This window comes from Microcaecilia unicolor, chromosome 10 (genome assembly GCF_901765095.1).
Source record: "Microcaecilia unicolor chromosome 10, aMicUni1.1, whole genome shotgun sequence".
In the NCBI taxonomy this organism is placed as follows: Eukaryota; Metazoa; Chordata; class Amphibia; order Gymnophiona; family Siphonopidae; genus Microcaecilia; species Microcaecilia unicolor.
The window spans coordinates 28,873,426-28,884,545 of NC_044040.1; the positions used below are offsets into that span (position 1 = coordinate 28,873,426).

The 11,120-nt window shown below is 42.7% G+C and overlaps 1 protein-coding gene across 1 annotated transcript in view; it reads left to right on the top strand.

Moving 5' to 3' along the window:
• Nucleotides 1-10,896, top strand: part of FAM185A (family with sequence similarity 185 member A) — a 78,703-nt gene extending 67,807 nt beyond the window's left edge. Inside the window, exons 7-8 of the mRNA XM_030216744.1 lie at nt 3,897-4,031; nt 10,648-10,896. Coding sequence (XP_030072604.1) covers nt 3,897-4,031; nt 10,648-10,763 — 251 coding nt within the window. The 3' untranslated portion in view covers nt 10,764-10,896. The remainder of the gene's footprint in view (nt 1-3,896; nt 4,032-10,647) is intronic.
• Nucleotides 10,897-11,120: the final 224 nt, after the last annotated feature.

The window sequence follows — 11,120 nt, forward strand, 5'->3', positions numbered from 1 at the left end:
AAGGACTTATCTGAGTTGCAGCCTGGATAAGTCCAATTGAGACAGATATTCATCGGCACTATCTGCATAGAACCACTGAATATCTTGACAGACTGCCTTGACACTATCTGGATAATGCAGGGGTGGAGACCAAAGTTATCTGAGTAACTATCCAGATACTGCTGTTGAATCTGACTGCCACAGGCTCAATATCAGGGGAGGGAGTTGAATTTTTCAGCATTTCCTATTTCCTCTGGTTGTATAACTCCAGTTCCCATGTGTGCCCATTTCATTCCCATGTGTGCCCTGAAGATTCTTGGAGTTACCATTGATCGAAATCTCACACTTGAAAACCATGTGAAGAATACAACCAGGAAGATGTTTCAGTCTATGTGGAAACTCAGAAGACTAAAACCTTTCTTCCCAAGAGGCATTTTTTGCAACATGGTACAATCAATGGTGCTGAGTCATGTAGACTATTGCAATGCGCTGTATGCTGGTTGTATCATCAAGAAACTTCAGACAGCCCAGAACACCGCAGCTAGACTCATATTTGGAAAGATAAAATATGAACGTGCAAAACCCCTTAGAGAGAAGCTCCATTGGCTTCCAGTTAAAGAATGTACTGTGTTCAAAGTTTGCACTTTGGTTCATAAAGTCATTTGTGGAAACGCTCTGGCATACATGTCAGACCTTATTGATTTGCCACCCAGGAACACTAAAAGATCAGCATGCACATTCCCAGGTCTTCATTTCCCTAGCTGTAAAGGTCTAAAATACAAACTAGTACATGCGTCCTGCTTTTCCTACATTGGCACGCAGCTGTTGAATGCATTACCACTTGATCTGAAAACTATTCACGACCTAATCAACTTTTGAAAATCACTAAAGACTTTTCTTTTTAACAAGGCTTACCATAATAATCAACAATAGGAATTCCAATGCATCACTACTTACTTGATAATCTGACTTTTTCTGATTTACTGAATTGATTATATCAACTATGTTACACTTGTTTTTTTAATGTAACCAATTGTTTATCTACTCTTGAATGGCACCTGCCATGATGTAATATTGTAAGCCACATTGAGCCTGCAAATAGGTGGGAAAATGTGGGATACAAATGCAATAAATAAATACATTTCAGGATGTCTCATCTAAGGCTTTTAGATTATTGAGAGACTAGTAAAAAAGGCCCGTTTCTGACACAAATGAAACGGGCGCTAGCAAGGTTTTCCTCGGAGTGTGTGTGTTTGGGAGAGTGTATGTGAGAGTGAGTGTTTGAGAGTCAGAGTGAAAGTGTGAGTCCAATCCATGCTCCTCTGTCACCTGGCCCCTCCATTCATCCCTATCCAGCAATTCCGCTGTCTCCCTGAGGCCTGCCCTGTAATCCATATGCATCCATGGCCATCTGTCCCCTCCATTCATCCCTATCCAGCAATTCCCCTCTCCATGAGTCCTGCCCTTCCAATCCATGGCCATCCATGCTCCTTTGTCACCTGGCCCCTGCATTTTTCCCTATCCAGCATTTCCCCTCTCTGCCTGAGGCCTGCCCTGCAATCCATATCCATCCATGGCCATCTGTCCCCTCCATTCATCCCTATCCAGCAATTCCCCTCTCCCTGAGTCCTGCCCTTCCAATCCATGCTCCTCTTTCACCTGGCCCCTCCATTCATCCCTATCCAGCAATTCCCCTCTCTGCCTGAGGCCTGCCCTGCAATCCATATGCATCCATGCCCATCTGTGCCCTCCATTCATCCCTATCCAGCAATTCCCCTCTCCCTGAGTCCTGCCCTTCCAATCCATGCCCATCCATGCTCATCTGTCACCTGGCCCCTCCATTTTTCCCTATCCAGCATTTCCCCTCTCTGCCTGAGGCCTGCCCTGCAATCCATATCCATCCATGGCCATCTGTCCCCTCCATTCATCCCTATTCAGCAATTCCCGTCTCCCTGAGTCCTGCCCTTCCAATCCATGCCCATCCATGCTCATCTGTCACCTGGCCCCTCCATTTTTCCCTATCCAGCAATTGCCCTGTCTCCCTGAGGCCTGCCCTGCAATCCATATCCATCCATGCCCATCTGTCCCCTCTATCCAGCAATTTCCCTCTCTCCCTGAGTCCTGCCCTCCCAATCCATGCCCATCCATGCTCCTCTGTCCCCTGCCCCCTCCATTCATCCCTTTCCAGCAATTGCCCTCTCTCCCTGAGCCCTGCCCTCCCAATCCATGCCCATCCATGCTCCTCTGTCCCCTGCCGCCTCCATTCATCCTTTTCCAGCAAGTCCCCTGTCTCCCTTCCATGACCCCCCCCTTGCATCCATGCTCCTCTCTCTCCCATGTCCCAGCCTGGGCTGCCCTCTTCTTCCCCCCCCCCCCTTCGCATCCATGGTGTCGTTTCTCCCCTGCCCTCCCGCTCCCATTGTTTTTCTTTTGTGGCCACCCTCTTCGCTCCCCCCAACATGGTTTTTATTTTTTTTTCTTGTTTTTAAATGTACCTCCGTGGCGGTTCCGGCAGCGAAGCGTCAGGGAAGGAGGCGGTGCTCCCGACGTCTAGCCTTCCCTTCGCTGTGTTCCGCCTTCTTTTGACGTCATCCTTGACGTCAGAAGAAGGCGGAACACAGCGAAGGGAAGGCTAGACGTTGAGAGCGCCGCCTCCTTCCCTGACGCTTCGCTGCCGAGCGTTGCGATTGGATGAGTGTCATTGCTCCGCCCTCGACGTCATCACGTTTGACGCGTGGGCGGGGCAGACACAATGCGATCTCACCCCCTTCACTTTTGGCTAACAGAGGCTTCATTCGAACGTTGGAGGTGCGTTTTATATAGAGAGATATCATTAAATTTTCTTTGAATATCAACCCCAGTGTACTGTGATTGAATACTAAATTTGCTTTACCCACCAAGGGGCAATTTTCAATTCATCTAACTAGATGAAGAAGTACCAGAGGATTTTGCACCAGGATGGGAGCAAACATACAAGTCACTTAATTGAATAAAGAAACCAATTCTGTACATCTTCTGTGCTTGCCTGCCTCTGGAACACCACTGGGCATAGGGCAGTTTTAAGGCAACTCCATTTATTCAAATAATTGTGTGTTTGCTGGTAAACAGCTTTGAAAATCATCATCTGAATGTGTAAACTACAGCTAAAGGGCAGGATAAACGGTTGAATTCCCGCCATTTTTTCCTAGAAGTGGGGGTACACTGCCTGGCTTTCTCTCTTTGCGCTGGTCCGGACCATCCCAGTTACTAACATAGTAACATAGTAGATGACGGCAGAAAAAGACCTGCACGGTCCATCCAGTCTGCCCAACAAGACAAAACTCATATGTGTATACCTTACCTTGATTTGTACCTGCCTTATTCAAGGCACAGACCGTACAAGTCTGCCCAGCAGTACTTCCCGCCTCCCAACCACCAGTCCTGCCTCCCATCACCGGATCTGGCACAGACCGTATAAGTCTGCCCTCCGCTATCCTCGCCTCCCAACCACCAACCCCTCTTTCACCCACCTGCTCCGCCACCCAATTTCGGCTAAGCTTCTGAGGATCCATTCCTTCTGCACAGGATTCCTTTATGCATATCCCACGCATGTTTGAATTCCAACATGACACCATGCCCCCCCCCCCCCCAGGGAAGCAGTGCTTTCTGCTTAGCAATATTGAATTGCAGAAGAGAGACGAGATTTGCTTTATTTTTGACAGTGCATATTGTGGTAGATAGATTTATCGGCAGAGGAGGAAGCATCTCATCCAGACTTGTTCCATCTACAGATTTGCTGTAGCCTATATCCAGTAAAATAGTTAAGGGCAAAGGGATAGAAGAAGACTGTATTAGCTGAAGAGAAAAACTGCTTTTATGAACTTGATAATGCTGTATATTTGTTTGTGGATGTCAAATTAATGTTTCATTTGCAACAGGTTGTATAACAGTGAAGGTTCCACCATCGCTAAAGGCTTCTTTACAGTTATCAGGAACAAAGGTTGAAGTGAGTCCAGAGATCCAGTTACAGGCAATAAAGAATGCCTCTAAAGATGGACACCCAACCATTTCTGGTAATTTTCTTTTGTTTTCTATTTTAATTTTTATTTCTTTGTATTCATTTGGTATTTTTATTTTATCCTAGGACAGGCACAAGGCATGCTACAAATGAAATGTTCCAAAATAATTTGAAGAAGAGAATGGATAAATATGATACAAACTATTAAGAGTGGAGGGTTTAATTAAGAATTGAACAATGTCAACACCCAAGGAGTGTTCTGAGATGAGAAATTTAAGAAGGAAGTAACATTTCTGGGTACACTTACTACGTTAAATTAATGCATAAAACTGAGAGATGCACAAAAGTCATTATGCGTAACCCATTTGCCAGGTTATTAAGGATAGTTGGTTTAAGAGATTTTTGTGTATGCAGATGCCATTCACTTCCTGGCCATTTTTGGTCAGGATTTGCAGGATCACTTTTCAAGCCTCTAATTCCTGCTTATTTGCCATTGACAATGGATATTGATTAAGAATCTGAAATTGAATCAAGTTGAGACAGGGGCCTTGTGGATGGATCATAGCCCTCTTCTGGTTTGGATATGGTCCTAGATATTAAGGAATCTTGAACCCACTCATATTAAATGTTTGCAGTCTAGGGGTTGTTTTGGACGACTCATTTAATTTTGGGGGTCACGTTTCGGAAATAGCAAAATGAACTTTTACAAATTATGTAGGGTTCATCAATTAAAATGTTATTTGGATCAGTCTAACTTTAAAAAGAAAACACCCTTATACAGGGATTTGTTTGGTCATATTTAAACTACTGTAATGGGTTATTAATGGGAACACTTACCGCCTCACTCCTTCCCCCTACTTACTTGTAAACTTCAAAGGGTACAAAATGTTGCCACTGGAGTCAACTGTGGGAAAACCTGGAGAGGCAGGGTTTCCCAAATGCTAAAAGAATTTCATTGTCTTCCAAAGCTTGGTGCCTTAAAGGGTTAAAGGTATTTGCTGTCAGTTATTTGCTTTAGCGGGAATTGGATCTAGCTATATGATGGATCATTTAACCCGCTACTCCCCTTCAAGAACCCTCAAGTCATCTTTGAGAAATGTTCTGACCTTCAAAAAGAGCATGAAACATGCAGTTTGCTAACAGGAATGCTAACCCAACTGTGGGGAGCTATGAAAAATCTGGAGTGGAGGAGTGGCCTAGTGGTTGGAGGAGTGGGCCTAGTGGTTAGAGTACCGGTCTTAACATCCAGAGGTGACTGGTTCAAATCCCACTGCTGCTTCTTGTGATCTTGGGCAAGTCACTTAACCCTCCATTGCCTCAGTTATGAACTTAGATTGTGAGTCCTCCAGGAACAGAAATACCCAGTGTACCTGAATGGTAACTCACCTTGAGCTACTCTAAGGTGTGAGCAAAATCTAAATAAATAAATTTAAACAAACGAGGCCTCAAAACCTGAAGTGCAGTGATCTGACCAGTCTATCCCCAAAGAGGTTCCCAGATATTATCATTGGCCACACTAAATTATTTATTTATTGCATTTGTATCCCACATTTTCCCACCTATTTGCAGGCTCAATGTGGCTTACATTGCTCAGAACAGCAATATAATTATAATTAATAATAACACAAGAATATGAGTAACATAGTGGAATAAAACATTAGGTATAACAAGATTGATAATGAAATAACAATTAAAACAAATAACTCCAGAAACAGACAAAAAATGTGCTAACTAAAAAGCTGGAGAAAAATAGCCAAAACCCACTCAGTCTGTTTTAGTCATCAAAAAACAAAATTAGCCACAGCTGGATATGGACAGCTGGAATTCATGTTCTGTAGCACTTGAAGAGAGTTATGCTCTGGAATAGTAGCAATTTGAGAAGCTGATATTGGAAAAAGATACCTTTTCAGACAAACTAAGTACTTGTGGGACTGTATTTTGATATGTCATGAACTTTGGGGATTTGATTTGTTGGATATTTTTGTGGGGCCAATGATATCAGGGAACCTCTGTGGGGATAGACTGACACATTTGGTCAGGCCATTGCTCTTAAGTTTTGAGGCCTCGTTTCTATAAATTGTGAGAGTTTTCATAGCTCCCCACAGTCTGGGTTACCCATCCTGTTAGCAAACTGCATGTTTCCTGCTCTTTTGGGGATATTTTTTTCTGACTGTTCTTCAATCTGTTGGTTCCATAAGGCTATGACTACAAATAGAACTTGATCAGTGATACATCCTTGTAGCTGGAATAAGCTTCCTAGGGATATTGAAAGTGTTAATGACAGTCTTCTCGTACATATTATGGAATCATATGGTGGATCTTGCTTATTGTTTGTACTGTTTTGCTGTATGTCACTTCGATCAGTTTCTGTAATGGACTCAGAATGTTACAGATATTCCTAAGATGAAGAGTAAGCAAAGACAAGATGCCCAGTGTATTGAACAGTGCAGTCCGTAGGAGGAAACTCTTGCCTGCAGCTATTACGGAGCAGACATTAAGGGCTTATGCAAAAGCTTGGCTGAACAACTAAGCTTTGATTTATTTTTTTCTGGAAGGGAAAATAACAGGTTTCCATGTGTAGGTCAAGTGAGATTTTGTTCCATAGTGTGGGTGTAAAGCAGCTGAATGCACTGAGGCTGGTGCAGGATAAGTTTGCTGAAGCTAATGGAGGGCTGAATGACAAGGGCCTGTTGGGAGCCCCCCCCCCCCCCCCCCCCCATATAAGTAAGCAGAAACTCTTGGGCTGAAACCAATAAAACACAGATCTGTGTAGTGGCATTTAGCAGCTTTGTTTTCTGTCTGCTGCAGTGGCGTTCCTACGGGGGCTGACACCTGGGGCGGATCGCCGATTTGCCCCGCCCCCCCCCGGGTGCAGTGCCCCCCCCCCGGAACAGCGTGACGCCCCCCCCCCCCCCAGCAAAAGAACCCCCCCCCCCGGGTGCACGCTGTTTGGGGGGGGGGGGGGTGCCGCGCGCCTGCCAGTAACCTGTTCCGGGGCAGAGGGAGCATGAAAACGAAGAGCCGAGAGGCGCGCGGCACACCCCCCCCCCCGCCGCGTGCACCCGGGGCGGACCGCCCCCACGGCCCCCCCCCCCCCCTTGGTACGCCACTGGTCTGCTGTAATTCTCTGTCTCCAGATACCACTGCCATTAGTTTAGTAAATTGTATGTGAGTATCTTGCTGCTTTTTCTTATTTTTAGAGGTTAACAATTTTTTCCTTAGGCTAGTAAAATAATCTGTTGCTCACCTAGAGGCATATTTTCAAAGCACTTAGCCTTCCAAAATTCCATAGGTTTCTATGGAACTTTGGAAGGCTAAGTGCTTTGAAAATATGCCTGATAGTGTAACTGTTTCCTTGGATGCTTGATAGTGAACTTTGTTTTTTTTTAGCATTGGATATGTTGGCCTGCCAAGTTTGCTAATGAAGTTTTGGGCTTGCATGTTGTATCTCTGTATAATTAGAGTATTTTTGACCCTTCCAAGATGTATTTTAACAAATAATTACTAGCTGCTGTAGGAGTATAACATAATCTGATGAAGGTGAGTTGCTTTTTGAATTAGTCTGGAAAGGTGAAGTCCCATCTGGTTGTTTTTGAGGATGTGCTTTGGCTGTACTATTAATCTTATAAAATTGGAGTAAAACTAAGCTATAAGCTATATCCTCAATCTAGTTCTCACCTGCTCACTTACATATAGTTCAGACACATATCAGGATGAAAGGCTTGTCTTGGATGCACAGTGAAACTGATTTTGGTTACCAGATTACACAAATGTGTGCTTTCCTGTATCGCACTTCAGAAGATTTCCTGCATACTGGGGATTTTAACTGTCCAGAGATTACACAGCTGAAAATAAGCTTTCTGCTTGTTGACTTATTTTAGTGGCCATTTTATGTTTCCCGTTTAGTTCAGACACCTGATCCAAAACACAGTCCAGCTGCCTGCTTTTAAAGCTGTTCTACCTCTGTTCTGCTCATATCTTCAGCATTTAACTTGAGCCACCTTGCAAGGACATGCACTGTAATGCAAAATGGGTACAAGATCAGCTCTTCCTAACTCTAGAGAGAAAGAGAATTTTAGTCATAGATACTTTTTAGGCTACCCTAATAACTTTTAAACCCTTGATCAGATTTCCAGTGTTCTCCCCAGAAATATTTGCCAGCCAGATGGCATGAAGAAGTAGCCCAGTGGGGAAGGGGGAGTACTGCACTGTATTTATTTATTTATTTGTAACATTTGTATCCCACATTTTCCCACCCATTAGCAGGCTCAATGTGGCTTACATAATACCGTAAAGGCGATCGCCAGGTCCGATAGATGTTAAATACAATATAAAATAAGGGTCAGGAAAGGTTAGGGTATACAAGTACAATAAGGGTCAAGGAAATAAGGAATATATAATGTCCAATACGATGTAAGGTTTGGATGCATTGCAGAGTTGAGGCATTTAAGTTGGGTCAGTAGGGTAGACCTTGCAAAACAGGCCTGAAGTTTAGATGGTCATGGATTGTTTTAACACTCTTTGGTAGTGCATTCCACATAGGTTGATTTGTATCCGAGTCCAATGTATCTTGGATAGAAGAGGTTCAAATAGGTACGTGATGCTCTGGTTCTGTTTCTGGTCGGAAGATCTATCAAGTCAACCATGTATCCTGGGATTTCACCGTAGATAATCTTGTGGACTAAAGAGCAAATTTTAAAGGTAATGCGTTCCTTGATTGGGAGCCAGTGCAGTTTTAATCGGAGAGGTTTAGCACTATAGAATCGTATTTTGCCAAATATCAGCCTGGCAGCTGTGTTTTGGGCTGTCTGGAGTTTCTTCATAAGCTGTACTTTACATCCCGCATATATTCCATTGCAGTAATCTGCGTGTCTTAGAACCATTGATTGTATCAAGTTACAGAGTATTTCCCTCGGGAAATAAGGTCTAAGACGTTTAAGTTTCCACATAGAATGAAACATCTTCTTTATAATGGAGTTAACTTGGCTCTCAAGTGTAAGATGGCTAACAATAGTAACACCTAAGATTTTGAGGCTATCAGAAATAGGAAGAAAATAAACAGGAGTATTATAAAATCTTCTGTTAAGTTAGCTGGGTGATCTGTAAAATACACACACATACACATATACGCTTTCCCCACTTGTTATGCTCACTCGTTAATAAAAGTGTTGGACTCTGATATATGATGCCACCACTCATGATGGCCTGTTCATCTGTTGACTTCTGAACAGATGATAATAAAAGCTTTAGAAGCATCTCTGTTATTTATCTCTGTTTTCTAGGGGTTGCATATCTATAAGGGCATGAGTCAGTAGGTACTTGGTGTCCTCATGAATGGAGGAGTCACACTTACCCAGTCCTTTTATTCTTGAGTGAGCATGTTCAGGTAAGTAATAAGTGGAAATCACAAATCCATACATTTTCATTAGTGCTATCAGCCTCCATGAAGTACTTTTGTTACAGCAAATTTATAACATTAATCATAACAGATTTTTTAAAGTTAAACTTGCATCACTGTATTCTAAATCTAACTCAAGTACAGGTTTCTGTAGGATAGTCTGAGCTTCCATAAGGTAGGGAAATGTGGGCTACAAATGCAACAAATAAATAAATATGTGACATAGAGGCATATTTTCAAAGCACTTTGGGAGGCTAAGTTCCATAGGTTTCTATGGAACTTTGGGAGGCTAAGTGCTTTGAAAATGAGCCTGATAGTGACTTACAGATAACATGACGGGTGATCATGGAAGGATTTTCATACATCTCCCACACAGATTGTGGTGCACTACAGCTGAGTGACTTAATAAACACTATAAAATCACTATATGAAGTTGCATACATGGCTATAGTCCTTAGTATGTTGACTCATTGTACAGAGTGGACTTTATAGATATTTTAAAGTGCAATGGCAAGAGTTAGATATTTGCCTAATTTCATGGTCTGTTAACAAATTGGGAGTGAGAACTAAGGATGCTAATGGTATACATCCAATTTGTGTGATCTTGTGGAAAGTTAACTCTGATATTTGGTGAGAGTTTCAATATGTAAATGTGCTGCAAACTTTCAGAAATATTTATAATTATTAGCTTGTGTTTTAAAGGAATGGAGGAGTTGCCTAGTGTCTAGAGCAGCAGGCTACGAAGCAGGGAAGCTAGGTTCAAATCCTCCTGATGGTTCCTGTGATCATGGGCAAATCTCTTAATCCTCCCTTGCCTCTGGTACAAACTTAGATTATTTGGGGACGTTAGGTAACTTACCTGAAGCTACTACTGGAAAGATGTGTTCAAAAAGTTTTAAGAACTGCTAGACCACCTTAGGGGAAAAGTGTTGTACTAAATCCATAATTGGTTTAAGAACACAAAACAACCAGACTTTACACTACAAAAATGTTCTGAATTCAAATAAACCTTTGAAGAGCTGAGTAAATGCTGAAGAAATGACTAAAGGATATGGTTTAACATCAATAAAAAATAATTTATTGCTCATTTAAGAAATCAAAAAGTAGCAAAGAAAGGTTCCTTCTGTTTTCTGTGCAGTAGACTTTCCCAGAATCCCAGGTTCTACCCTGTGTAATGTGATACTTTTTCAGAATTTGTTTTTAACTACTGCTTTTATTCCACTCCTTTTATGTCGGTTACAAATTGAATGTACTTTATTTTTTGTTCCTCCAGCTCACATGAATCAGACAAATGAAAATGGAAAATGGATTGAAGCTGACACCAAAATTGGCACCGTGTCTCTTCATGTTCAGAGCTGGTTTCAGTCCCTAAAGCTGGAGACCTTGTGACTTCATAGCATGAATGAATATCAGTAGCAATAGCTATGTATATTGTACTATAACTGTTTCTGTTACATAGCTTCCCACTATTCCAGATCCTGTGGGATATTTGTCCCATCAACCAGCAGGTGGATATAGAGCACTGAAAACTGAGCTGAGACATATCTCTCTTGGCATCCAGTCCAGCTCCTCAGTATCTTCTGTCTCCAACAGGTGGATTGACAGACTTTTCAGCCTCTGGTTTTGAGTGGTTTGTTTCTAGTCCAGATGGTCAACCAGTCCCCAGGTGAGCTTTGTGGGCGGCTCGAGGCTGCAGAGCCTTATCTGGAGGTCTTCAGATCCCTGTCTTTGGTGCCCCATGAATTT